General features: G+C 38.9%; 1 protein-coding gene across 1 annotated transcript in view; it reads left to right on the forward strand.

The window, feature by feature from the left end:
- LOC136856731 (cytosol aminopeptidase) overlaps positions 1-14206 on the forward strand; it is a 187581-nt gene extending 173375 nt beyond the window's left edge. Inside the window, exons 9-11 of the mRNA XM_067134808.2 lie at positions 747-896; positions 6577-6653; positions 13707-14206. Of these exons, the coding sequence (XP_066990909.2) occupies positions 747-896; positions 6577-6653; positions 13707-13859 (380 nt within the window). The 3' untranslated portion in view covers positions 13860-14206. The remainder of the gene's footprint in view (positions 1-746; positions 897-6576; positions 6654-13706) is intronic.
- The last annotated feature ends 13547 nt before the right edge of the window (positions 14207-27753 follow it).

Below are 27753 nucleotides of genomic sequence, written 5' to 3' on the forward strand. Positions count from 1 at the left end.
ACGTGCCCCATTTGTATGTAACTAAATGTACATCATCATCATATGGCATTCCTTCAACACCACAATCTTAATCAAAGCTTCATTATATAAATATGTATGTATGGTTCAACTGAAGATGACCTTGAATATGAGGTCGAAACCGGTCCTGTAGTTTAATATATACAATAAATAAGTATTGATTGGTGGAAATCCTCTCCTATTTTTAATTGTGCAATTGTCAATACGGAAATGAAGATTATAGATTACGCAAAACTATTATTCGATAAGAATTATTGTACAAAAGATCTAAATAGAGTAATTCCGCATCAAAAGGGCGATTCACGGCAGCCATCTTGGAACAGGTTGCTAAATGCTAATGTTAGCCATCGAACACGGGAAATGGCTGATGTTAACTTTAACATGAAGTTTAACATATGTTAACATTAACAGTTGTTGATGAAACGCAAATTTTGTTAAACTGTATATTAAAATGATTTTAGAGCTTGTTAAGTACTAACATGTGTTGATGAAACCGGGCCTTAATATCTTGTTATCAGATCTCTGTAAATACGTATTTTTAGAGTTCATTTCTTCTAGGATAAGGAAATTTTTGAATGCATAGAGGTGATCAGTAGTTGTAGTAATAATCATATTTTGTAGTATTATTGGAAAGAATGTTTTGTATTTTGACATTGGAATACGGTAACTATTCTGTAGAATTTATAGCAGAATGCACTGTAACATTTGAAGTTGTGTGAATGTTTCAGGTGCTATCCGAGTGGCTCTTGGACAGTCTGCAACAGGCGTGTTCAGCAATTCTAATGTTCTGTGGAAGCAACTCCAGAAGGCTGGAGCAGACACTGGAGATCGAGTCTGGAGGATGCCTCTATGGCAACATTTCACAAATCAAGTAGCAGGTTAGAGAAACACACATTCTCTCTCTTTGTGTATGGTTTTTTTTTTTTTTAATGTAATAATATTTCCATTTATCCCACTCCCATAGCCAAGTAGCTTAGTCCACTAGAAAATGTCTTCGTTCAAAGTTCTTGAGATTCAACGACAGGGTCCTACACGTGTGTGGGAGTCTACCGATGGCAGGAAGCAGATTGCCCAGCTGATAATCCCAGGGGTATGAGGAAAGAAGTGGCAACCGAGTTGCACGTGGGCGTCACTGCCGCTCACCTGGGTGTGAACAAGACTTTAGACCACGTCCCCGACAGCGTTACTACTGGGTGCATCTGAGGAGGACATGCCAGATGTGTGACACCTTTGCTGTGAGTCGAGGCCCACGTACCAGAAGTAGGAGCCAGATGGTGCAGTACAATGTCGGAGCACCTTTTGAGAAGATCACCATCGATATCACTGGGCCATTCCCCGAATCCAACGCAGGGGATCATTACCTACTGCTGGCCATGGACTACTTCACCAAGTGGCCAGAGGTCTATGCTATCCCTAATCGAGAGACATCGACAATACCCGCCGTCTTGGTGGAGAAGTTCTTCTGCCACCTCGGTGTGCCAAGGGAACTGCATAGCTACCAGGGCAGGAACTTTGAGTCGAGGTTGATGCGGGAAGTTCTACAATGTTTGGGAGTTTGAAAAACTCAACCGGGCGAGTTGGCCATATAGTTTGAGTCGCGCAGCTATGAGCTTGCATCCAGGATATAATAGGTTCGAATCCCACTGTCGGCAGACCTGAAGATGGTTTTCCATGGTTTCCCATTTTCACACCAGGCAAATGCTGGGGCTGTACCTTATTTAAGACCATGGCCGCTTCCTTCCCACTTCTAGGCCTTCCCTATCCCATCGCTGCCATAAGACCTATCTGTGTCGGTGCAACATAAAGGAAATAGCAAAAGGAAAAAAATAAACTCAAACAACACTTCCCACCCTCCTCCACCCTCAGTCAGAGCATTTCATAAAGACTATTTAGGAGCACCTCGGAAGGTTTCAGCACATCAGAAGGACTGGCATGAAAGGGTCCCATTCTTTTTGATATCTTATAGGGCTTCCACCCAAAAAGAAGATGGGCATGACACCTGCCAGTATGGGCTTCAGGATCTTCGGGAGGGAGCTACACCTGCCATACGACCTGATGTTTGGATCGGCACCAGATCGGGAGCAGCCGGCGACAGATTACGTATGGGAGTTAGTAGACCGGCTGAACGGCATCCATGACTATGTCTAACAACATCTGATTGTAGCCAGCAAGAGTTTAATTTACAATCAACAGTTGACAATACAAGACAATACACGAAACGATCATATGAGTGGGCTTAAGCCTACAAATCATATAAATTTTCATGAGCTTATCTTTAACCCAAGTATTAACAGTAATTACTCAATTTTCACAGGTCATAAGAGTTCTGCTCACAAGTAAAATGCGTAAACCAACAGATGAACACACTCACAGAGTAAACAGGGGAAAGGCACAAAACATCTGGCCAACAACTCACTGACCTTAGAATATAGTTTTAAGTAGGATATAATGTAGTTCCTTCGGATACAGTGCCATTTTTATTCATACGATTTGCTGGCAATGGAACAGTCCATAATCATTTATTTCGCTGCCCAAGAAAGGGAATTCGCCCTTGAGAAAAGTAGGTTTAAAATAGAAAGCATTACTATAAGATGAATTATCAGAGTCAGTTAAATTTGAAGCATAGAGAGAACTTTGGGAAAAACAGAATTTAAACAAATGTTTTTACATTTCTTAATAATATTCATCAATTCATTTTTTAAAATTCAAAGTTTGATTTGATAGAATCTGATGATTAGGTGGACTGTTTTTAATGAAGGTCAACATCAACCCAACCTGAACTACATATGCACGAGGTTGGAGGGAAGAGTGAATTCCTGGTTAGTATTTTTTACTCGTCATGAAGAAATACGGAGCCCAAATTTTCACTCTGTTCCAGAATTGAAACGACAGAAAACATTTGACAGTTCATTAAAAAGAGTCCACCTAATTTTTTAAGGAACTCTTCCAGCCAAACAAATTTTTGTTCAAATCTGGACTTATTTCTGTTCAAATAAGTATTCATGTTACTACAACTAGACTGAAGAATGATGAACATTTCAAATATTGATTTTTATTATAACTGTCAATATCTTTTATCTCATTAGTTTCTTTACATACATATATATACTGGACCGATTTGCTTCATTTTTGTTTTATTTTCTCCAGAATTATCTGCCAGTGAATCATGAAACATTGATAGGTCTCTAAGTTCAGCCAACCTCTGAGTAATCATAAAATCAATTCATTAAATGATCACTCCAATAACTGCAGGCGAGAATTACCGTAACCCGCAATACATTTCTGTACTTAGCAGGTTGCTAAGTGACTAATACTTTAATTAATATTCTGATATGTGTGATTTTCATCCTTAGCAATGTCATTGCATGCAGCCATGTTTGATTACTACCTGTCAAGTCAGAGAGTATGCACTTCCTCTGATCAAGGAACAATATACTCCCTCATAGATACTCTTTGATTCTCAAATCTTTCCCAGCTTCCAAATATACTCAACAGATGGCAGAGTGTTCCTAATAACTTACATGCTGCTAAGGGAAAAAAGTCTACGTACAAACAGACCCCATCATGACATACGCATTAAACATTATCTGGGAACATCTATCGAAGGATAACCTAGCTACACTGCCTGGTAAAAAACGCTCCTTCGAGACTAACCTATGAGCTAACAAGGCAACCGTTCTACATAGAAGAACTGCAATTAAAAATACCATTGCCTACTATGACACAATATCAAATTTTACATCAAGAATTGCAGGATTTAAAGAATGAACATGTGGATAGATTTTTACCAAATGGACGGCATGATGACATCAGAATGGATGAATTCTGACTATGAACTGCGGTATACCAGAATGCGCTTCTTGTTCGTGAAACCATTGGAAAAGGCAGGCAAAACAATATGACTACGACAGGCATATCAAGACGAGTTATCTGACCTATTTATAACAAATGCTGCAAAGCAGCACAGGTCCTCTAGTATACTTGTAAATAAGTTTTAAGAATATTTTTATATACAAAAATGTACACCACTTAAATTAAATGGTCTATACAGTCATTGTGTCTAAAGGACATGTTTTGATGTATGTTAAGGTCATCTTCAGCTTAATACAAATGATAAGACATACAGAGGTAAATATTACATTATAACCAGGTTTAGGATAATTATGCATTAGCATATTTGGAGCAGTTTTATCTTAACAATGCATATTTTGGAGTTTTCCTCCTGTTCGAGCATACAGTCAAACCTCCTTAGAACGATTACTGATACAACGATAAACCCGGTTACAGCGATCATTTTATATGGTCCCAGCAGATTTACTATGTTAATTACCCCTCATTAGAATGATGAAGTAATTTTAGTAACATCCTGTTATAACGATGACAAAGTTCTGAGGATCTTACTATTTTCTGCTTCTAAGAATCTGACCATAACAGTACATGTTGTTTGTTAAATCTCTTGAATTTCAGTGCTGTATTCTTGGAAACTTCCCTACATACTTTGCTGGCAGTAAGCAGGTAGCGAATAGCCGTGGCAAGCTGTGCTCAGTGGCAAGTAGCAAGAGTCAAAGAGCTCCTGTGTTTGAAACAGTGTTAACTGTTGTAGTCTGTACATTATTGAGCTTGAGTTGCAGTCAGGAGTGTTGTGTTGAGCTTGTATGAAGTTTATTTACATGATCTGTGCAATCTGTAAATACCATATTTTGAAGGTGATAAATACGTTTTGGACTTGGCTAATGAGATCTGGACAATGGCTGGAACTCAGAAACAGATAAGCTTAGAGACTAAACTGGAAATTTTCAAAGACATTGATAACGGGATGAAACAGGTAGACGTATCGAGGAAGTATGGACTTGCACAATCGACGTTGGCTGCGTTCCTTAAAAAAATGGAAAGAAATTGAAGAAAGTTTTCTAGGTGGCTAGTTTAACCCTCAAGAAAAAAATGAAGATGGCTGCTGCTGACAATGTGGACAGTGCTACACTGTGGTAGTTTAATGAGATGCATGCGCAGAACATTCCAATTAATGGCCCCTTGATATGTCAAAAAGCTTTAGATTTCGCTAAGTTGCTTGGTGAATCTAATTTTAAGGCAAGTAACGGATGGCTGCAGAGGTTTAAGGAGCTGCATGGGATCATTTTTAAAGTGATTTCAGGGGAAGAAAAATTGGTACCTTTAGGTGATGCAGAATGTTGGCGGAAAAAAAAACATTTTATGTATATTTTTGTGTGTTGATGAGGTGCTCATGCATGGATGTTATTTAGAATATAGTTAGTTATTTTCGAATCAGTGGAGTTATTGATGACTCTAGGTGCAGTTCCTACCTATTTAGTTGTTTTCAGGAGGTTAGGTAAGGCCTGAAGCAGATGTACCAGTACGCAGCTATATGTACACACCCTGGGAGAGAAAAAATTATCATGCTCTATCAAAATTTGAGGGATCCATTCTGGTGGACTCTGGCGCCCATACTACAGACATTTCATAATATTATTTTTATTAAGTTATTCAATTACTGTATGTTTTCAGTTGTATATTCAGATATTTTGAATTAGATTACAATTTACACCCAAGTGTGAGGCGATTAAGTATTTTAGAGATGAAGCTTCCAAGGTGTGAAGAATTATTTAGTTTAATTTCTGGGTTGAACCATGTTGTAGTCTGTACATCACGTACAGTTTGCCGATGTTTTGAATACATTGCAGTATTCTTTGTCAAGGCAACTGAAATACCCCTACTCGGTCCAAGGTAATCAGTCTCCTAGGCAGCAATTTACACTACTAGTGGCCCTGACCTTGGTCTATAATGCTCACGAGACAGCCAGGGCTTACGTTAACCAGAAAGGCTAGGATATAAAAGGCCATGGTCAGGGCCACTCTAGTAGTGTAAATTGCTGCCTGGGAGACTGATTACCTCAGATCAAGTAGGGGTATTTCAGTCGCCTTGACAAACAATACTGCAGTGTATTCAAAATGTCGGCAAACTGTACGTGATGTACAGACAACTACAACACGGTTCAACCCGGAAATTAAACTAAATGATTAAGTATTTTATTCATATTTGATTATTTTAATCAATTTGCAATGCTGGTGAATTATTATCATTATTGTTATTATATAAAAATTACAAAAGAAAAGCATAAAGCATAAAGACAATGATGAGAAAAGAGTGATGGAAAGATGGAGTAAAATACGGGAAAGAAGAACCATATTTTCCACGACACATTTGCATCTCTTCACAATTCGAAGATCTTGAAAATAATGTGTAAATTACATCAGCTAATACAGGACAGTATCATGCTTTAGCCACACAGGTGCTTCAACTGTTACACCTAATGCATTCTATACTTGATGAAGAATTTTGTAAGAATAATTCATAGTTAACTAAACAGAAGCCCAATCCTCCAATTATCCAAGTGCAGTAAAAATAAAATGCATCCCTAATTTTGTTTATAGCTTTGTAGTGCCTAATTTTTGCTTCTGACTGTCCTCTTATACTTTTTATGTCAACTAATATACAGTATACCATACCATTAACACACAATGCTTCCCAATTGTGTTTCAGATTATCCATCTGCTGATTTAAATAACGTGGGCAAAGCCAAAGTTGGGGGATCATGTACAGCAGCTGCCTTTCTTAAGGTGAGTCCTAGTCTTCGCATCACAGAAAAGATTATTAAAATAGTGTAAAAGTAATGCAAGCCTTTAATCCATGCAGGTGTAGAATAGATGTCTTGCATACTGCTGAGCTAGAAGTTATAACCAGTATTTTGAGCTACTTGCCCATATTTCATGTCTTTGGAGATTCTTAATCCTCTTGTGTGCACAGTCCTCATACAAAGTCGGGCTAGTAGCTCAGGCGGTTGAGGTGCTGGCCTTCTGACCCCAACTTGGCAGGTGCAATCCTGGCTCAGTCCGGTGGTATTTGAAGGTGTTCAAATACGTCAGCCTCATTTTGGTAGATTTACTGGCACGTAAAAGAACTCCTGTGGGGCTAAATTCCGGCACCTTGATGCCTCTGAAAACTGTAAAAGTAGTTAGTGGGACGTAAAGCGGTACTTCCCTTTAAGAATGCATGCAAAATAATGACTCCACACTTTAGTTCAGATCTCTTCGGTAGTATGTTAATAGTTCAACTTAGAGACAGAATGAGAATCATTGTAGTGTGGAGATCTCTTGAACTGTAAATAAATAAATGAATATTGGACTAAAGCTCCTATATTTATTTAATGAAGCCGAGCTTTCATCCAAATTGCATTGGCTTTCATCAGACAGAACTTAACATGCCTTTATGAAGGCCAGTGCAATTTGGCTGTAAGCTCGGCTTCATTAAATAAATATAGTGGCTTTAATCCAGTATTCATTAATTTATTTATGTTAATACTATGAGCCACTTTTTTTTAACTTCCAGATTGCAAAAGTAACATGGAGTAACTGTAACTGTAATCTTTAGTATATGTAGTTTCTTTATCACAATTCTGAGCAGAAATAAGGAATGTCTAGAGAAAAAGAGTGAGCCCTATGTACATGAAAATATGTTCCCTAGACCTGTCTTAAAACGAGATATTATTTACAATACTTCCATGGTTTTCAAAGTACTTAAATAACATTGTACAAGGTATTCATGTATACATTGAGTTCTCACTGCTCATTTATACTCTCTATCAGTTCATTCACTCATTCTTGACTGACATATCGACATATCACTTTCACAGACACATGCAGCAATTCCCATTAAATTATTTTTTCTCTCTGTACAACTGAAATTTTGAAAAAAGCAAGTTCTCTTGACATCGTCTGACAGCGAGTTCCATAGCTTTATGGAACACCAATAAAAACTTGGAAAAGCAGAGGTATAGGCGAAAGGCAGAAAAAAGGTAAATCCTTTGCCTAACTGCGCTGAGCAGTAGACATTGGAAGGGATCTATGTCTGTAGAGGCAGAGGGGGATTTCTAGAGAAAAATCAGGTCATTTTGTTTGACTTTTGCCTCAATGGAAAGTAACCTTATTGGTTGGGAGGAGTGATGGTTAATTAGCCTTTTGGTGCAGCACTGTACTCTCTGCAGCTTGCTCATGTTCTCTGCTATTGCGGGATGCCAAGCAGCTACGCTATATGTCAGTACAGACTGAACTAAGCTTCTTAAAATCCTATATAGGAACCTGAGGATTTTTGTTGTCTTGAACCTTGCCTCTTCACATTATACATTGTCACAAATAGCTATTCCAAGTTGCCGGCCCAGCAGTCTAGGGGTACTGTGCCTGCCTCTCACCCAGAGGCCCCGGGTTCAATTCTCAGCCAAGTTGGGGAATTTTACCTGGACTTGGGGGTTGGTTCAAGGTCTACTCAGCCTACGTGATTACTAGGGGACAAATGTTGTTGACCTAAAAAAAATCCCTGAAAATGATCAATAAAATGCCCTTAAATTTATGGAAAAATGCTATAAAATAATTAAAAAATGACTTTAAAATACTTAACCGAACTGAATTCTTGTGACTGTGTAACAGTGGTGTTACATTAGTAATATATCCCTGTTTTGTTCAATGCACAGCTCTCATTTTTACAGAAATAATTATCTCCTAATTTACTTAGAAGTGTATATAAATATGGATGTAATGATTTGCTGGATGGCCTCGAGGAACATGGGAACACTTGTTCTTCACACTCGTTATAGCTTTCATGTTTAAAGTGCTGTTGAACAACAAACTTCCATTCCTCACTCACTTTAACACTGCACAATGTACAAAATATAACATGCCCATCTGTTGTAAACATGTCTTTCCCAAATTCATTCATTAGCTGAATTAAAAATATGCTTGGGGTGATTTCACTTTTGGCATTTTTCATACAGAGAACTACTTGGGCGGATAATTCTGTACTAAAGCGGAAAGTTATATAACTGCTGTTTCCAGTCCCTTCTCATTTCTATTTGTTCTTGGCCTTGAGGTACACGGGGTTAAATGACTGGCTGTAGGGGCGGATGCGAAGGCTAGTGCGTTCCTTGTACTTGAGACATGTTAGGAAATACTTCCTCCTAATTATCACAGTTCTGTATTGTGTTCCGTCACATATCTTGGAAACACAAGACTCACAGATATAAATCCTTTTCTTGCCTTTTCTTAGTCACCAACAATTATTACTGGTCAATTTGCTTGGTCATGAAAGATATGTACCAAATTTAATCATATGTAAGAAAAATGTATAATTTTTGATGTTGCCAATTGTGGACTTTTATCAGCCTGACAATAAAGAGTACATGCATAAATTTTTTGAAAATATTTTTAAATAATCTAAAAATTCTTCAAAATTATTCACATATAAAACCTTCTTGAAAGTTGAAGTAATGACTGATCATCTCAAATCGACAAAAAATGCAAAATAAAAATGTTTTACTGTTGTTTGTTGTATCATAGAATGAATTTATAAACTACTGAACGTCATAATGCAAAGGGAAAAAAGATGACATTTCAACAATATCGGCTCCCTAGTGATTACAGTTGAGGAGCTATCTGACAGTGGGATGGCAATTCCGGTGAAGAAAACCAAGAATAACAGCCAAGAGGATTTGTTGTACTGACAAAGCATCACCTTGTATTCTGCAAGCCTTCAAGCTGAGCAGCAGTTGCTTCGTAGACTAAGGTCCTTCAGGGCTGTAGTGCCATGCAGGAGAAAGTGAGTCATTCCGAGTAGTAATAAACTAGTGCACTGTGGAATGATATTTTTCACCAGTTTATAACTGTTTGTGATGAAATTTCTTAATCTGCTCATTCTCATATATTTACACTTATATACATTTATATTTAGGCTATTAACACAGTACCACATCGACAGATTCACTGGGCAGAGATAGAGAAGCATGTTATCACCACTATTATAGCGGTAATGAATTAAATTTGTGAATGGGTCAAAGGGAGCATTTGATGAAAGATGAATGTAATGCAATTTGATATTATGGTGTGGGGAACGGGCACTAAGGAAAGAATGAGAAAATTGTGAAATATATGAAATTTAGTGTGGAGAAGAGTAAAATGATGGTGATAACAAGAAGTGACATAGTAGAGAAAAGAATCATAATTTTGAAATTGTGGACAGCTTGGAATACCTAGGAGGCAAATTAATGCAAAATGCAAGGCTGGATATAGAAATTAGCAAAAGGTGAATGCATTCTACAAGAATGTATGGAATCTAGTTTGGGAAGGAGGAGGCACCAAAGAAATGTAAGGAAGTTATGTACAAGATGTACTATACATGTATTTGACATATGCAGTGGAGAATTGGATAGTGACAAGAAGACAAAAGAGTAAAATTCAAGCCAGTGAAATTCCTAAGAAGTGTGCCAGGAAAGACAGAGTGAGAAATTAAAATGCCAGGAAGGAAATTGAAGTAGAAAACTAAGGATATTGAAACAGATGATGGAATTGCAACGATGGACGATCGATGATCAACCTGAGACCCAAAGCAAGGTGGGTAGACTTCATCTAGACCAACATAAGAAGAAGGAATCTGGAATGGAACAGAATTACAGAAGAAGAAGAACCAACTAAGCTCAACTTACTCACACTGAACCAAACTTGCAGATCTCACCTGACTTATGTCCGGTTCCATGGCTAAGTGGTTATCGTGCTGGCCTTTGGTCCAGAGGGTCCCAGGTTTGATTCCTGGCCGGGTCAGGGATTTTAACCTTCATTGGTTAAATCCAATGGCTCGGGGACTGGGGGTGTGTGTGTGTGTGTGTGCGCGAGCGTGCGCGCCGTCTTCATCATTAGAATTCATCACAGGCTCCATCCTCATAGACGCGCAGGTCGTCTATATGGCGTCAGCTTGAAAGACCTGCACCAGACCTCTTTAGGGACCACACGTCATTATTATATTATTACTTGACTTATATAATATACATGGTCCAGTCATTTCAGAACAGTCCAGAGGCTGGATACATCCAGATTTTTTTAGCGTGTGGTTTATATAGGCAATATCAGTAATATGTATACTTATTTATAGCTGAGAAACAAAGTAATTTGTGCTTTACAATTGAATATCAAGTTTTTCAATCCAACGTACAGCTTCTGGAGATACCAGCAGGAAGTCATCTTCATCAGCGGGATAGGCTCGAATCTTACATTCCCTGACGATATGACGAATAGTCTGGTGTGGAGCTCCGCAGTCACAGTCTGGATTAGGTAGTTTTTTTCTACTTGTGGAGAGCGGCTCTGCACTGGCCATGTCCTGTTCTGATTCTATTCAGGGCAGTCCAGGTCTTGCATGGTAGGTGGGATTCACTTGGAAGTCTGGGACCTGAGAAGAAGGTATGAAGGTGCACATCTGTTGCTGCTTCCCATCTACTTTTCCACTCATCAAGAGATTTAAAATCCTTGGCATCCATGTTAGCAGCATCACGCAGAGTTGGATGGCGTGATTTTAGTCTATTAAGATTCAGAAGTGGAAGGTCACTGTTCACGGGTAGACTAGGATTTCTTGAGATCTTGTGGAATTCCTTCATAAGGGCATTAGATCGGCGTAGATCAGGTGGCATTATACCAGTTAGCAGTGGAAGCCAATGAACTGGAGTAGATGTGATTGCACCAGATATGATGCGCATTGTGGTATTAAGCTGGGTGTCAACAAGCCTTGTATGATGACTGTTCATCCAAACAGGTGCACAATACTCAGCACTTGAATACACCAAACCCAGGGCTGAAGATCCCCAGGTAGTTCCACACAGTTTATGAAGGATGTTATTTCGAGACTTCAACTTTTGTGCTAAGTTCAGGTGTTGTATGAAGGATAGTGTACGGTCCAAGATGACACCAAGGTATTTTGGGTTCCAGTTATGGCGAAGAATTCTCCCTCTGAAACTAACATTCAATTTCACGTTTGCCAAACGATTATTTAAATGGAAGCAAGACACTTCTGTTTTACTCACACTGGGTTGAAGTCTCCAGATTTTGAAGTAATTTTCCAGTAAAGACAGGTCTTTGGTCAGAATCTCTTCAGTCGTCTCCATTACCTGATCTTGTTCAGCTAGAGCCAAGTCGTCGGCATAGCAGAATTTTCTGGATGAAGTGTCAGGAAGGTCAGAGAGATATGTTAAACAATAATGGTGAGAGAACTGATCCTTGGGGCAATCCGTTGTTTAGCTTCCTCTCTTTGCTTATCTTGCTTCCAGTGATTACTTGGAACTTCCAATCACTTATTTAACATGTTGTTAATCAATTGAGCCATTGTTCTGCATGGTATGATATGAAGAAATTTGTAGATAAGGCCTTCCCTCCATACAGTGTCAGAGATCAACAAATGCTACAGATGTTTTCAGCTTCATTTGATATCCTGCCTCAATGAAGGATGTAAGAGACAATTCTTGGTCACAGCAGCTACGTCCTGGTCTAAAGCCTGCCTGTTCAACTAGAATATGCTCTAGGATTGCGCTACTTATTCTGTTATATATCAACCTTTCAAAAAGTTTGTAGCAGCAGCTAAGAAGGGCGATGGGTTGATAGCTTTCTACCTTGTTGCTGGGTTTGCCAGGTTTCAGAATAGAAATTATCTTTGCCTTCTTGAACTCCAATGGAAGTTGACCAGTTGACCAGAAGAGTCCACTTTACTCATTCTCGTGGCTTCCAGTTCAGCCTCGTGCCACAGGCAAATAGAGAGGGAACCGGCCTTGCCCTTAGGGTGGACCATGAGCAGTGCGGCTTGAAGGGGAAGGAGGTGTGAGCCTGATGGTGCCGTCTCTACTTCAGGCGCTGACCCCACTAAAAGTAGCATATTCATTAAAACGGCAAATGTGGAGGCCTTCCGCATTGCAGTATCTCTTCCTGACATCCCACAAACAAACAAAAAAGCTAATATAATTTTTGTTCCCAGTTAAAAAAATTCTGATAAGAGTGTTAAACTTCAGAGTGCTGTTGACAGCACAGTTTGTCACAAGTGCTACCACACGGTAATGTTATTGATGAAGTAGTTCATAGTTATGCACACCGACTTTTTAGTTACACATTCAAGCTGTTTGAGGTGCGATTGACAAAATGGTTCTTCACTACGCGTGCAGCTGTGTAGTTCCACATTCCAGTTGTTTGAGGTACTGTCATTTGAAAGAAGACTTACCTGTTGTTTTGTAATGCTGAATGATTATAACAAACAAAATGTTTCATTTTCATTGGTTTATCATAAAGAAGAATAAAGAAAAAAAAAACATGTACAATCTTATTGGTGAGAGTAAAGGTGTATAAAACATAACCTAATGAAACCAATAGGAGAAGAGAGCTGTGTTGACTTAGGGCCTTAGTGTAGAATGAGGATAAGGAGTGTGAAATTAACTCAGCACAGGAGTGTTTATGCATCTGTAAATAGATTGTGTGTAAAGGGTTAATTATTCAAATTGCAGGCATGCGTTACCTCAGACTAATTGCATATGTTGCAATTCTGTACAGTCCTTGTTTGTAACACACACTCTTCTTCTAGGCATTCATTCAAACAGGAACTGATAATCCTTTGTTTTAACCCTTAACAGAACAATCACCACCACCCTCCAGACCCATGATCTATCCCTGGTATCTCTGTGGTTGGAAGGGTTATTTGAAGGTGGAACATTTTTTGCCTTACTAAATATTGTGAGACTTATTTTTCCAAATTTGTAATAGAATTCTTTTTTACTCTAGCTATTTATCTTCTGCTTTAATTTTGAACTTCTTTCCTTCCAGGAGTTTGTTCCTAAAGGAGACTGGTTACACTTGGATATTGCAGGAGTCATGGGTCCAGCTCCATCGGAAGATATGCCTTACCTCGTGAAGGGGATGACTGGTCGTCCAACACGCACACTTGCCAAATTCATCGAACTTCAAATTAAGCACTGATTATTTTTTTTAATCAAATGCTGTTGTGCTCAACAACTTCAGGATATCTCATAGGTCATGAGCCTAAAGGACTACAAACATTCCGAGTATAACTGAGTAAACTTCTGCCATCTGTGAATAAATCAGGTGCACTCCAGATGTGTGAACTATGAGACCCTGTACTGGCATCTCTGTGGTGGAAGGGATACTTGAAGGTGGAACATTTTTTTTCCTTACGAAATACAATTTGGTTTTAAACGGTACAAATCATGATGGGGTAGGGCTGTTTGTAATTTAACATTTTAAGTAGTGCTCTTTGTAATTCTTTCCCATTTAAATACATGAGATGTGGTTGTGGTGTTTGTTGATCCAGTGTCGTTCATATTATCAATACAGTAACCATGCCTCCGCTCACTTTAAAATCTAAGAAGCTGAACCCATGTTTCTTGGCTACCGCACATGCAAATTGCATAGTTTCAAGAAGAAATTAATATTCATCGCTTCTAGAATCTGTACTTACTCCAACAGTTTCTCTTCAACTATGGGGAACTTACTGGTTTTTGGCCTATGCAAAGCTTTTCACAATTTGTTTGTTTCCTAAAATGCATTAGCTTGCTTTCACCAGTAATGCGCATTAAAATTGGACACACTAAATTTACAGCTTGCAGGCCTGTTTCTGGATTTCTCTGTTTACAGTACAGTGAATTAAAACCCAACTGTATTTTACTTTTATATAACCACATAATCTTTAGTGGTGCTATTTGAGGATCCAATCAGTCTCTGGGCTGATAAGATCCACAATTATAATAAAATGACTGCCATACTTAAAAACAGCACTGATGATTTGCAGTATGTATTAAAAACACAGTATATATCAGCACAAATCATTTCTTTAAATAGGTTACAACATACCTGAAAATAGTGAGGCTGCTTGGACATGCGATATGTTATTCTGTATTGTGATCAGTAGTGTCATGTCAGAATTTTAAATAGAATATTTTCAGCAATAGATTCATTCATGTAATAATTTTTCAAGATTTTAATTCTGGACAAGAAATATTTCCATATTTTCCCAAATATTTAGTTCTAATCTGTAATTCCATTTAGAAATTACTTCCATGTCTTTCTCGAACCAGATCTAGCAAAGAAATGTGTTTTGTGTTGATATAGACCGTGTTTTAATTACGTTATTATATTCTGGGCTGATGACATCATAAGAGTATACGAAGGAGCTACACTATCTAACCTGACCAAAAATTGGTAATACACTACCATGCTGATCAGCATATTTCCTGATGTCACACAGGAGGACAGGAAGTGATGAGGAGAGGGAAGGCACCTTTAAACTAAACAGCGCATTATCAGAGGCACCTAACAAACACGGAGGATAGTTTTCAAGTTGTAGAAAATCTAAGATGTATAATTATTGCCAATATTGTTATGCATGATATGTAAAATATGCCAAAAGTACAGTAGAAGTCCACTATAGCGAGTACTGCATATAACGAGAACTCTGTTATAGCGACAATTTATTTTTGGCCCTTCAGAATTCCTATATTAAACTGTGTATCGTCCTTCGGTTACAGCGAGAGCCCTATCATTGACGCATCCGTTATTACAAGCGGTTAAGCGCGCGCGAATTTTTCCATTCCCGATATTTATGCACCCCCGCGATTATATTGCAAGTGATCGATTACCTTCGGTGTAGTTTTCTTGCTATGTCCACTAGCTAGTTCTCTCGTCGACATTCGAAGATGATGTCAGAGTCGATTAGTAATACCCGTCGACTGGTGTTCCGTAAAAAAACAGAAATGAAAGAGAACACATTTTCGCAATAAATGCATAAATAACGTGTCCGATAATGGTTGTTAAATCGTTAAAAGTAAAGGCTGACTAAACGACCGCTTAATTTTAAAGCTAAATACTGCAATTAAGTAAGAATGGGATACACCTCGAGATATGGCAGAGTGCATAGTTGATTTCAGAGGTTAGTTTATATTTTCTCGCGTCTGGTTAAATTACGGAAAAGCTATTATGAAAATTCATAGCGAGAAGGTTATCGTTTCTCTACTGGCGCTTGAAGTGTGTTTTCATCATATGTATAGTATGGTTAAGTTAGGATAGGTGACGCTGTTTGAATAAGAAAACTGAAATATTTGCCACAATATGCGATCGATCATCTTCGGTACGGTATAGTATAGTTTTCTCACTATGTGCATTTGCGAGCTCTCTCGTCGACATTCAAAGGCGATTTTGCAGTCGATTAGAAATACCCGTTGACTGCTGTTCTCTAAAACAATCAAAATAAAAGGGGATAACACATTTTTGTAATAAATGCGTAAATAACGTGGCCGATTACAGTTGTTAACTTATTAAAAATAAAGATTGAAATAAATGATCTCTTAATTTTGATGTTACATATGGAAATTAAATAAGAATGTGATACACCTCAAGATATGGCACAGTACATCACTGATTTCAGAGGATAGTTCATATCTTCTCGCATCTACTAGTTAAATTTCGAAAAGGCTATTTACATGTAAATTTTTAGTGAGTAGGTTATCATTTCTCTACAAGCGTTTCAAATATGTTTTCATGATACATATACGGTTAGGTTAGGTGACACCATTTGAAAAAGAAAACTGAAGTGTTTGCCACAGAAACCACTGGAGTGATACCGTATTTCTCCAAATCCAAGACTACGTTTTTTTTCACAGAAGCTCATGCGAAAACTCAAGGGCTGTCTTGCAATCGCGGCCTAGCAGTCAACTACCGCGGTAACTATGCTGCTTCTTTTCTTGCCCCCAGCATGCGCACGCACACACAAAACTCGTTGACAATAAAAATGACCGCCTCTTTATTATTTATTGTACAGCTTTGTGTGTAACATCACTGGATCTCGGGAAATAGTGAAGAGAGAATGACGTTCAATTAGCCTCTACAAAACCGTTTCTCAAATCTGCAGAACGGCATCAAAACATGTGAGCCTTTGAATTCTTAGAAAGGCCGGCTACTCAGTGGCAGAGTTATAACGTGTCTATTGTACTTGACGCTTAGTAAAATTAAGTTTTATAGGCAGCAGGAATATTTTTGTGATGGATAGTCGTATTGTAAAGATACGTAGAAAAGGTACGGTATTGCCGGCAAATTTTCAACGGGTTCTCGTCGATATTATGATGCCAATTTTAAGTTAATGGTTAGTAAACACTCAGAAATGTAGAATAATTGTGCAGCCGCAAGAAAATACGGCATAGGCCTAACTAAAGCCAATATTTGGCATTAGCGTGAAGATAAAGATCTAAAAAAATGCGCATGGTACCGTACTGTACAAAAAATACATTCAATGGTCTGCAACAAGGATGCATTAAAGAAGTCAAAGATGAAATTGTGAGGTGTGTGCACGAAAAACGCATGGGCGCAATGGCCATACCGTGGTGCAGTAAACTCGTTCGTTGACCTTCAACGTCCGCTATTAGGCCTATACATCGCCAGCCGGCAAACGAGATGTGCGTGTAGCGGTAGCCGGTTATATCTGACGCTGAGCAAAAGTAACAGTTTTAAAGACAGGAAGAATAACTTCCTGATGGATTGTCGTATTGTAAAGACGCATGGAATAGGTATTGCCGGCAAATTTTCAACGGGTTCTCTTCGGTATTTTAAGTTAATGGTCATTAAACCCGCGGAAATAAAGAAAATTGTGCAGCCACAACAAAAGGCATCACGAAAGCCAACGTTCGGCATCTAAAAATAGTCTAATAATGCGCAATCCTAATGTGCAACAGAGGCATTCATATGATTTTACAAAGTACTTTTTGTCCCGATTTAAATTTTTTGAAGGAAAAAATGGGGTTCATCTTGGTTTCGGAGAAATACAGTACTACATTTTTTCAGAATGAAATTAAACATACACTTTCACGTAGTATCGGAATTCGAAAAATAACAAACAAGTAAGCCATAGTGTGGATATCATTTGCGGAAACACAAGATTTGAACAAACTGATTGCCGTTTCATACAGATTTTTAATGTGTATGGGTTTTTCCTGGATTTTATGCAAACATCGGATACAACGACAATCCGCTATAGCAAGCAAATTTTTCGCTGTTATGAACTCTCGCTACAACGGACTTCTACTGTACTTTTTTCTGTATTTCATCATCAAGAAATGTTGATGCGTGAAATATACCCGAGCAAGAGTTATACCAGTAAATTCCCCAACTATAAACAGGAATTAGAGAATTCTCCCTTAATCCTGGTTTTCATTCTTAATTTATGCTACTATTGACAAGATTCTCTTATATTCAAGCTCCATTAAGTGGTAATTATAGAATGGAGATACAACCCCACAAATCGAAGCAGAAGAGGCAAGTGCCTAACCAACCATCCTAATCAATTGGTAATTTCCTTGTCTGAATCCAAGATGCCTCAAGTCAGTGATGCTTGGTTGATTTGACTACCCAGGCCATAAGAACCACGAAACAGATTAGTGTGTTTCATAATGAAAGTATGTATTGTAATTTTACTACTTCTACTAAAAGCTTAACAAACTTAATGATCAAAATTGTCTGTGAATTTGAGTGCCAGAATTCACCATAATGGATCCCTCCAATTTGATGATGATAATTTTCTTTTCTCTCAAAGTGTGTGCATGAGGCTGTTCTGGTATATCTGCTATGGACCTTACCTAACCCATTAAAAAGTATCGGAACTTCACCTCGGTTAAGAAAAGACTCTTGACTAGCACTTGAGATCATATAGGATAGGATAGCAACAACATACAGAGATACCAACAGACATGCTTTCCTCTCAAGCCCTCCTAAGTAGCTATCTTCCTTTCTTACATGGTGGATTCAAATCTTTGCAACTTGACTTCAAGCTGTCAAACTAGTGACTCATCCAAACTTTCCAATGTTAACTGCTCTAAATCAGTTATGATTTCCTAAGCATTGAACAAGGATTTAATAGACAATATCCAATATAGAGAACCTTCCAGCTTATACTTTAATATAAGAAATGAATTAACATTGAATAAACTTTATGCTACTAATATAATGAGGGGTTGTGATATATGTATGTACCATCACAGTACCTATGTTTCTTCTCACAAAATTGTCTCAAGTTCCAGCCAGATATCTGTTGTTTGGTTTCTTTTTTTACCTCACACATATATAGACAGGTCTAAAAGTGGTCATGGAATAGGACAGGGCTAGGACTGAGAAGGAAGTAACCATGCCTTAATTAAGGTCTAGTCCCAGCATTTGCATGATGTGAAAATGGGAAACCATCTTCACGGTTGAAGACAGTGGGGTTCAAACCCACTCTCTCCTGAATACAAGTAAACAGCTACACATCTCAAACTGCATAGCAAACTTGCACAGTAGCCAGATAATTACCATTATCAAGTTCTTAAAGCTAAAGATAGGAAAAGTTTATAATAAAAAGCAATTAATGTAATGGTATAGTAAACTAAAGAAAAGGAATTATGGAAAACATTGTTAATGAGTATCATACAATGCTAACCTCGAAAATGTACATGTTTACTTATGACTTACTCTTTGGAATTCCAACCCCTGGAGGGTCTTGGTCTCCCACATAACCCTGGCCCAGTCTTTGCTGTTGTTTGACTCATCTTGGTCTTCCCTAAAATGGCATCCTCTGGGTTTTCTTTTAAGTATTGCCTTCACAGCCCTATTCTCCTGCTCCCTCTCCACATGCCAAAATCATCTCGGCCTGTTGCTATTTATTTTATTGATGATATCTGGTTCTGTACATCTCACTCCAAAACTAATGCACCACATTTTTTACAAAGCCACTTTTTTCTACACCTTTGCTATTTATAGAGTACAGTAAAACCTCTCTATAACGGACACCTTCGGGACAAAAATAAATGTCTGTTCTGAAGGGGTGACCGCCCGAGAGAGGTTACGAAACTGGTACTATTAAACATAAGTTGGAACACAATAACCCATGTATTGTAAGTGTTAACAATTCTTGCAAATGTACCTTTAATTGTATACTGTATACAGTATTGTACAATATATTGCACTGTACTCACATGAGAAAGTTGTAGATGGGCTGCTGCAGCTGCGATGTACTGTATTAAAGAGACAAAGACACTTCTATGGAAACCTCTATTGAGCACACTGTACACAATTACCGTTCACCATGTTAAAATTAAGACAAACGTACGAGTTTTTGAAACTTTAAATCAATATGTACCAGGTGAGTTGGCCGTGCTTAGGAGCGCGCAGCTGTGAGCTTGCATCCAGGAGATAGTGGGTTCGAACCCCACTGTCGGCAGCCCTGAAGATGGTTTTCCGTGGTTTCCCATTTTCACATCAGGCAAATGCTGGGGCTGTACATTAATTAAGGCCACGGCCGCTTCCTTCCCACTCCTAGCCCTTTCCTATCCCATCGTCGCCATAAGACCTATCTGTGTCGATGCGACGTAAAAAAAAAAAAAAGGTCAACATGTAGATGTAGCCATCTCTAGCACAGTACAGTACAGTAAAACATTAGTACTTGAAAAAATCCTTAATGTTTGTTTGTTTTGTCCATTTTGGTTTAACAATGATATTTTCACTATGTGCAATTAAATCCTGAGTCATATTTACACCTTTCTCATCGTTTTGTTTATAATAGAATCCTTTCAGTCACTTAACAAAGCCAAGAGCCTCATTGTACGAGGTTATTAGCAGCACATTAATTTCCATATTTTCGTCAAAGTCGTCATTAGCATCACCTTCACTCCCGCTTTTGTCAGAATCTTCATTTTTGTCCTTCTTCCCTTGGATTGACTGAAGAATCATTTTCGTGTCTTCACTCTCACAATCTGTTGGAATATCTGAATCAATTTTGATATAGGTGTTCAATTGTACTGTAACCTGCTGCATTAATCAACTGTTGTGTTGTTTCCATGCTGTCCGGAAGGGTATCCGATTCTATTTTGGGATGTTCACCACTAGCGGAAAACTCAGCTTTCAGAAAGCAATTATGAATTGTTGAGGCTGTTACATGTTTCCATTCATTAGTTATCCACGAAATTGCTTGGAGAACATTCAGTCCCTCTGTCAGTGTTTGAAGGGTTACTTCATTCCCGTTAAGTTCTGATACTATACTATGCTTCATCACTGTCTGTACATAACCTTGAAGTTCTGGATCACTCCTTGGTCAAGCAGCTGAGAAAGTGATACATTATCGAGGAATAATAACACTTTTCGCCCCTGGCATATCATTTTTCTGTCTAATTGTCCTAGCCACCTCTGTCATTATTTCTCTGGTCATCCATGCTTTCCTATTCACTTTCCATTCAATGCCAAACTTCGTAACCTCCATGTTCTTAAAACACCTTGGTTTTGCAGCTTTTCCTATCACAAGGGACTTCTGCCATTCCCCACTCAAACTTCCACATAAAAAGACCATAAGGCGTTCTTTCGCAACTTTTCCACCAGTATGAATTCCTTTGAAACACAAAGTTTTGTCGGGTAATGCACAGAAAAAGAATCCAGTTTCATCGACATTCAAAATATTTTCCGGAGCATACCCGTCTATGATTGAAGGTATTTTTTCTTGCCAGTTTTCAACAATCTCCATATTAACACTGGATGATTCTCCGCAAATCACTCTGAAGTTGATACTATGGCACTTTCTGAATCTTTCTAGCCAGCCAGTCGAGGCTTTGAAATCTCCTATACCTAATTCTGCCGCGAATTCTAACGCTTTTGCTTGTATCATTGGTCCTGACACAGGGACATTCTGACTTCTTATTTTAGCGAACCACTCTAGCATTGCCTTGTCAATGAGAGCTCCACTACCACTTTGAAACAGATTAATGCGCTGTTCGTTGCCATTTAAATGCCATTCTTTCACTAGCTCCTCTTGCTTTTCCACAATTTCAGCTGCCTGTGTCTTTCCAATCTTGAACACTTCGGACAATTTACGCATATCACACTTCTCACGTTTATGATAGTCTATTATGCCTACCTTTTCTTTTAGAGTTAAAATCTTCCTCGGAGCCATGTTTACACTAACTTACTAACATACTAACATAAAACTGAACACATCAAAAGCCTACGAGTCAGTGAAAAGTAATCTGACAGTGAAGGTACAAATTCCAGCGCTGTCGAGCATGTCAGATCACACACCTCCCAGAAGTGATAGCGTAGCTTAGTGTTGCCTTCCAAGAATGTGTACAGCCTGGACCAAAAGTTACGGTGTCTGCTATTCTTGGAAGTACCGCCTGTGCAAAAAGTAAGCGAATACACTGTACAGGACACAAATACGGTATTTTTTTGAAAAAGAAAGTGTCTGTTAAGAGAGGTTTAATTGAAGTTTCTCGTGGCTATGGTGTGTCCGCATCCGTAATAAGGGGTGTCCGTATAAGAGGGGTAAATTACTTGTACACAACAGGGTATTTAATTACGGACCTAGAAAATCGTCCGCCAGTGAGAGGTGTCCGTACTGAGCTCGATAGCTGCCGTCGCTTAAGTGCGGCCAGTATCCAGTATTCGGGAAATAGTGGGTTTGAACCCCACTGTCGGCAACCCTGAAGATGGTTTTCCGTGGTTTCCCATTTTCGAACTAGGCAAATGCTGGGGCTGTACCTTAAGGCAACTGCCGCTTCCTACCTATTCCTAGGCCTTTCCTATCCCATCATCGCCATAAGACCTATCTGTGTCGGTGCGACGTACAACAAACAGCAAAAAAAAAAAAGAGAGAGGTGTCCATTAAGGCAGGTTTTGCTGTAAATCCTTACTATTTGTATTCAAATTTAGTTTGACCAGTTCTCACTTATGGTGCAGTTATAGCACTTGTTCAAAGTGACCACTGCACTTGATGCCCGTTACCTAATTCTGCCGCGAATTCTAACGCTTTTGCTTGTATCATTGGTCCTGACACAGGGACATTCTGACTTCTTATTTTAGCGAACCACTCGAGCATTGCCTTGTCAATGAGAGCTCCACTACCACTTTGAAACAGATTAATGCGCTGTTCGTTGCCATTTAAATGCCATTCTTTCACTAGCTCCTCTTGCTTTTCCACAATTTCAGCTGCCTGTGTCTTTCCAATCTTGAACACTTCGGACAATTTACGCATATCACACTTCTCACGTTTATGATAGTCTATTATGCCTACCTTTTCTTTTAGAGTTAAAATCTTCCTCGGAGCCATGTTTACACTAACTTACTAACATACTAACATAAAACTGAACACATCAAAAGCCTACGAGTCAGTGAAAAGTAATCTGACAGTGAAGGTACAAATTCCAGCGCTGTCGAGCATGTCAGATCACACACCTCCCAGAAGTGATAGCGTAGCTTAGTGTTGCCTTCCAAGAATGTGTACAGCCTGGACCAAAAGTTACGGTGTCTGCTATTCTTGGAAGTACCGCCTGTGCAAAAAGTAAGCGAATACACTGTACAGGACACAAATACGGTATTTTTTTGAAAAAGAAAGTGTCTGTTAAGAGAGGTTTAATTGAAGTTTCTCGTGGCTATGGTGTGTCCGCATCCGTAATAAGGGGTGTCCGTATAAGAGGGGTAAATTACTTGTACACAACAGGGTATTTAATTACGGACCTAGAAAATCGTCCGCCAGTGAGAGGTGTCCGTACTGAGCTCGATAGCTGCCGTCGCTTAAGTGCGGCCAGTATCCAGTATTCGGGAAATAGTGGGTTTGAACCCCACTGTCGGCAACCCTGAAGATGGTTTTCCGTGGTTTCCCATTTTCGAACTAGGCAAATGCTGGGGCTGTACCTTAAGGCAACTGCCGCTTCCTACCTATTCCTAGGCCTTTCCTATCCCATCATCGCCATAAGACCTATCTGTGTCGGTGCGACGTACAACAAACAGCAAAAAAAAAAAGAGAGAGGTGTCCATTAAGGCAGGTTTTGCTGTAAATCCTTACTATTTGTATTCAAATTTAGTTTGACCAGTTCTCACTTATGGTGCAGTTATAGCACTTGTTCAAAGTGACCACTGCACTTGATGCCCGTTACGTGCTGTTAGAGTTTCTGTATTGTGAGAATGAGACTGTGCAAGAGATTAAGCAAATATACAAGGATGACACTGCCAGTCACAGTACAAGTCGTTGGGCACAAAGACTATCAGGCAGCAATAGGCATGTCAAGATTGAAAATTTTCCTTTCAGAGGTAAACCTCACAAACACCTCACGAATGTTTAATGTGTTAACAACGGGGTTATGGACAACAAATGTGTAACCGTGAGCAAAATGCCACACCAACTGTGACTTGGAGGAACAAGAGTGTTCAGAATACTGAAACAGCTGGGGTTGTAAAAGATTTGCTCCAAATAGGTTTTGAGGATATTAACAACTGCCCATTATGAAATAGAAAGCCTTGCAACCCTGTTTTGGCACTCTCTAATCATCATCTCCTTAGTAAACTAGAGGACTCACCTTGCAGAAAGAAGTTTGAAGATAACTTCCTTGTTATGACTGCTACACATTGGCTTGATGTATTGGACCAGACTTCCAGCGTACAGACAGACATACATGTGCTCATTCTAAGGTGTCATATAGCAGTTGAAAGGAACAGAAATTTGCAGGAAAGTCCAGCTCCATGACTAAATGGTTAGCGTGGTGGCCTTTGGTCACAGGGTTTGATTCCCGTTAGGGTCGGCAATTTTAACCACAACTGGTTAATTCTGCTGGCACAGGGGCCGGGTGTATGTCTTCATCATCATTTCATCCTCATCATGATGTGCAAGTCGCCTACGGGTGTCAATTTGAAAGACCTGCACCTGCCAAGCCAAACTTGTCCTCAGGTATTCCTGGTACTAAAAGCCATATGCCCTCTCTCTCTCTCTTTTTTTTTTTTTTTTTTTTGAGAAGTGACTTGAGTGCCTAAAGGCGGTAGCAATATAGGTAGTAAAAATAACAAAAATATCTAACTAGAATCAAAACCGAAGAAGTTTCAAAATACAGCCATACCTCCCCTTAATATTTTACGCAGGAAAGAATTCGGATTTATTTACAGGAAGAGTGAAATCTGGAATTAGCACAAAATTATCAGATTATATGAATTTAGTGTTATAATAAACAACGACAAAGAACCTGTGAGACGTTATTAATGTCTTTAATAATGACTTACACCACTCTCATTCTCAAGGTGTCAATCACGTTTGAATTATACTTCTGGTATTATTTCACGATGCTTATTTAATTCAGTTTATTGACAATATCCATTTTGGTCTTCTTTCCGTTTCATACTGAATGCAAGAAACTGATATCCAAAGCATGCCCATGGACAAGATGATGTTCAAGGTAGGTTTTCAACCCCCTCCCCTTGCCCCTTCACAGAATGCTGTGTGTGACGCCCTCATGGCACTTCTCATAAAACCATCACTTATGCTAGCTGCCTTTGTGGATCAATGATATCAGCCTTTGGATCCTGAGATAACAGGTTCAAGCCCAGCAGTGGTAGCCAGATTTTTGAAGGGCAGAAGAAAGTCCATTCGACCCTCCATGTTGTATGATATCAGCATGTGAAAGATGTCTGGTGACACGTGGTGTTAACCTGACAAAATTAATTAAAACTCAGCCGTAGACGCCCAGGAGAGATTCTGTTTATTCTGCCATATAGTAGGCCTAGAGTAAAACGGAACATTACAATTAATGAGCAGACAGCTAGATGGTGCCAAATTAAAATGTCTGTACGCAGTGGATGAGGCCATATGATATTTATTACTTAAGCTGTGCGGTGATATTTTTCTAGCATAGGGAAATTGACGGTGGCTTCCCAAGATCTGGGAGCATTCAGTTATTCTAGGAATTCAGTTTTCCTTCCATGGTGAGCGAGAATGTTTGCATTCATGAAGGAACTTGATTGCAGGGCTGCCATTTGTGTGCTTATCCTACAGCCTTTGGGCTCTAATCTGATGAAGTTACTGCTTTCCCATGCTTATTTGGTATGCTCTAAACTCAAGATATTTTTCAACGATCCATGGCATTGTTTGTGGCGGGTGTTTAATTACCTACCACGCAATTGTTTGTGAAGCGGATTTCTTTTTTTTCTAGAATTTGTTTTACGCCGCACCAACACAGATAGGTCTTATGGCGACGATGGGATAGGAAAGGCCTAGGAGTTAGAAGGAAGTGGCCGTGGCCATAATTTAAGTACAGCCCCAGCATTTGCCAGGTGTGAAAATGGGAAACCACAGTAAAACATCTTCAGGTCTGCCGACAGTGGGGTTCGAACCCACTATCTCCCGGATGGAAACTCACAGCTGCACGCCCCTAACCGCAAGGCCAACTCACCCAGTAAGTGGATTTCTAACTATTGGTTATAGCTTTGACAGCTTCCGGTGAACCTGTCTCACATTCTTGACCACTTTTAATCCTATGAATGACAACGGAAGTCTCATGTTATCTAATGGTTCATTATACAAATTTGCTTGTTATTTACAGAGGTCACGACAGGTCGAATATCTCCTGGATTCTTGTTTCACCTGAGTGACACAATCTCAGCGATATGGTTCTCTTTCACTTCCCACTCCATGCTCACTAAACAATGACTGGCTGTCAACCGTCTTTATTCTGAGACCGTGGATTACAAAGTTGCTTCACTACACTCAACACCAGATGTGCCAACCTATTATACACACATCTGTAGACTAGGACAGAACTTTGGCATTACTAAGTAATTCTTGTAATGAAATGTGAATTATCGGGTATGGGAATGGTGTTCTTTTCAACGTGCGGTGTCTTTATGAGATTCCTGCTCTTAAATGGAAGTGCATGAATTGTGAATCATGCTCACGGTAAAAGACTAAATAAGGCACACAGGCACATCCAGTAAGTCAAGACAAGTCAGACGTGTTATACAAGGTAGAAAATATGAAAACTCTAAAGAAACGACTCAAAGTATTTTTGATTGTGCCAGAATAATCTAGCACAACATAAAGTATCTGAACCACAAAAGTTTGAAGAGACTGCATTCAATAACTCGCTAGTTCCATACTTACAATGAGTCTATCAAAGTAGCAAAACATCCAGCAACGAAATCTGAATTATACTGCAACGGACAATATGGCTGAGTTGATTTAAGTTTGTTGGATGTCAGTGAGTGCGCCATCAGAGATCTTTAACATGCCAATAACAATGACATGGATTGCTAAGATTCTGACTGTCCTTCGTAAATCAACTTCCTCAGTCGGGATCAAACCTACAAACTTGAGATCATGAGTCGGACACTAACCTTCATCCATTGAGGCAGCTATCCACACCTCTAATTGCAAGGAAGTATATGGGGTTTCGCTACCTGTAACTATATAAACACTGTGCAGTTGTTTAACAAAAGCTCCACTCCATGCAAAAGACAGACAGCACAGTTAATAAGTGCTAATGGTATAAGCTTCTATCTACATTCAAGTGGTCATTCCAACTGGTCTATTAGAATGTCACGAGAAAGCTTACAGTTCAGTACATGAAATACCAAAACTCTTGAAATTGCTATCACTGCCCAAGAGCTCAGAGAAAAACAGATTATTACAGCACTGTGTATTACATAAATAATCCCTGCACTCTAATTTTTGGAACGGAAATTTTGAAAAAGTTTTTTGTTTTTTTATAGCTTTGTTAAATATTTATATTCAAAACTGTAAATAGAATAAATTATAAAATTATGAAACTCACTAAATCGTAATCTTCAAAATATGCTGACATCTGATCTGCATTACCATGTCTGGAGAGTATATATAAACTTCTCTGGCACAAACTAATAGCAAATCTATGGAAATTTACAATCATCACTTTTTATCTGCGAAATGCCTGGCAGTTACTATGTATATCCACAAGACAGGCTTTATTTTCCCTCCAATTATGTAGCATAACTTTTGTCTACATCGTACTTTCTTCTGCAGTGCAATTTACACGTTTGCCTCTTCAATAATATAGTT

The sequence above is a fragment of the Anabrus simplex genome, chromosome 1 (genome assembly GCF_040414725.1).
Source record: "Anabrus simplex isolate iqAnaSimp1 chromosome 1, ASM4041472v1, whole genome shotgun sequence".
NCBI classification, from domain to species: domain Eukaryota; kingdom Metazoa; phylum Arthropoda; class Insecta; order Orthoptera; family Tettigoniidae; genus Anabrus; species Anabrus simplex.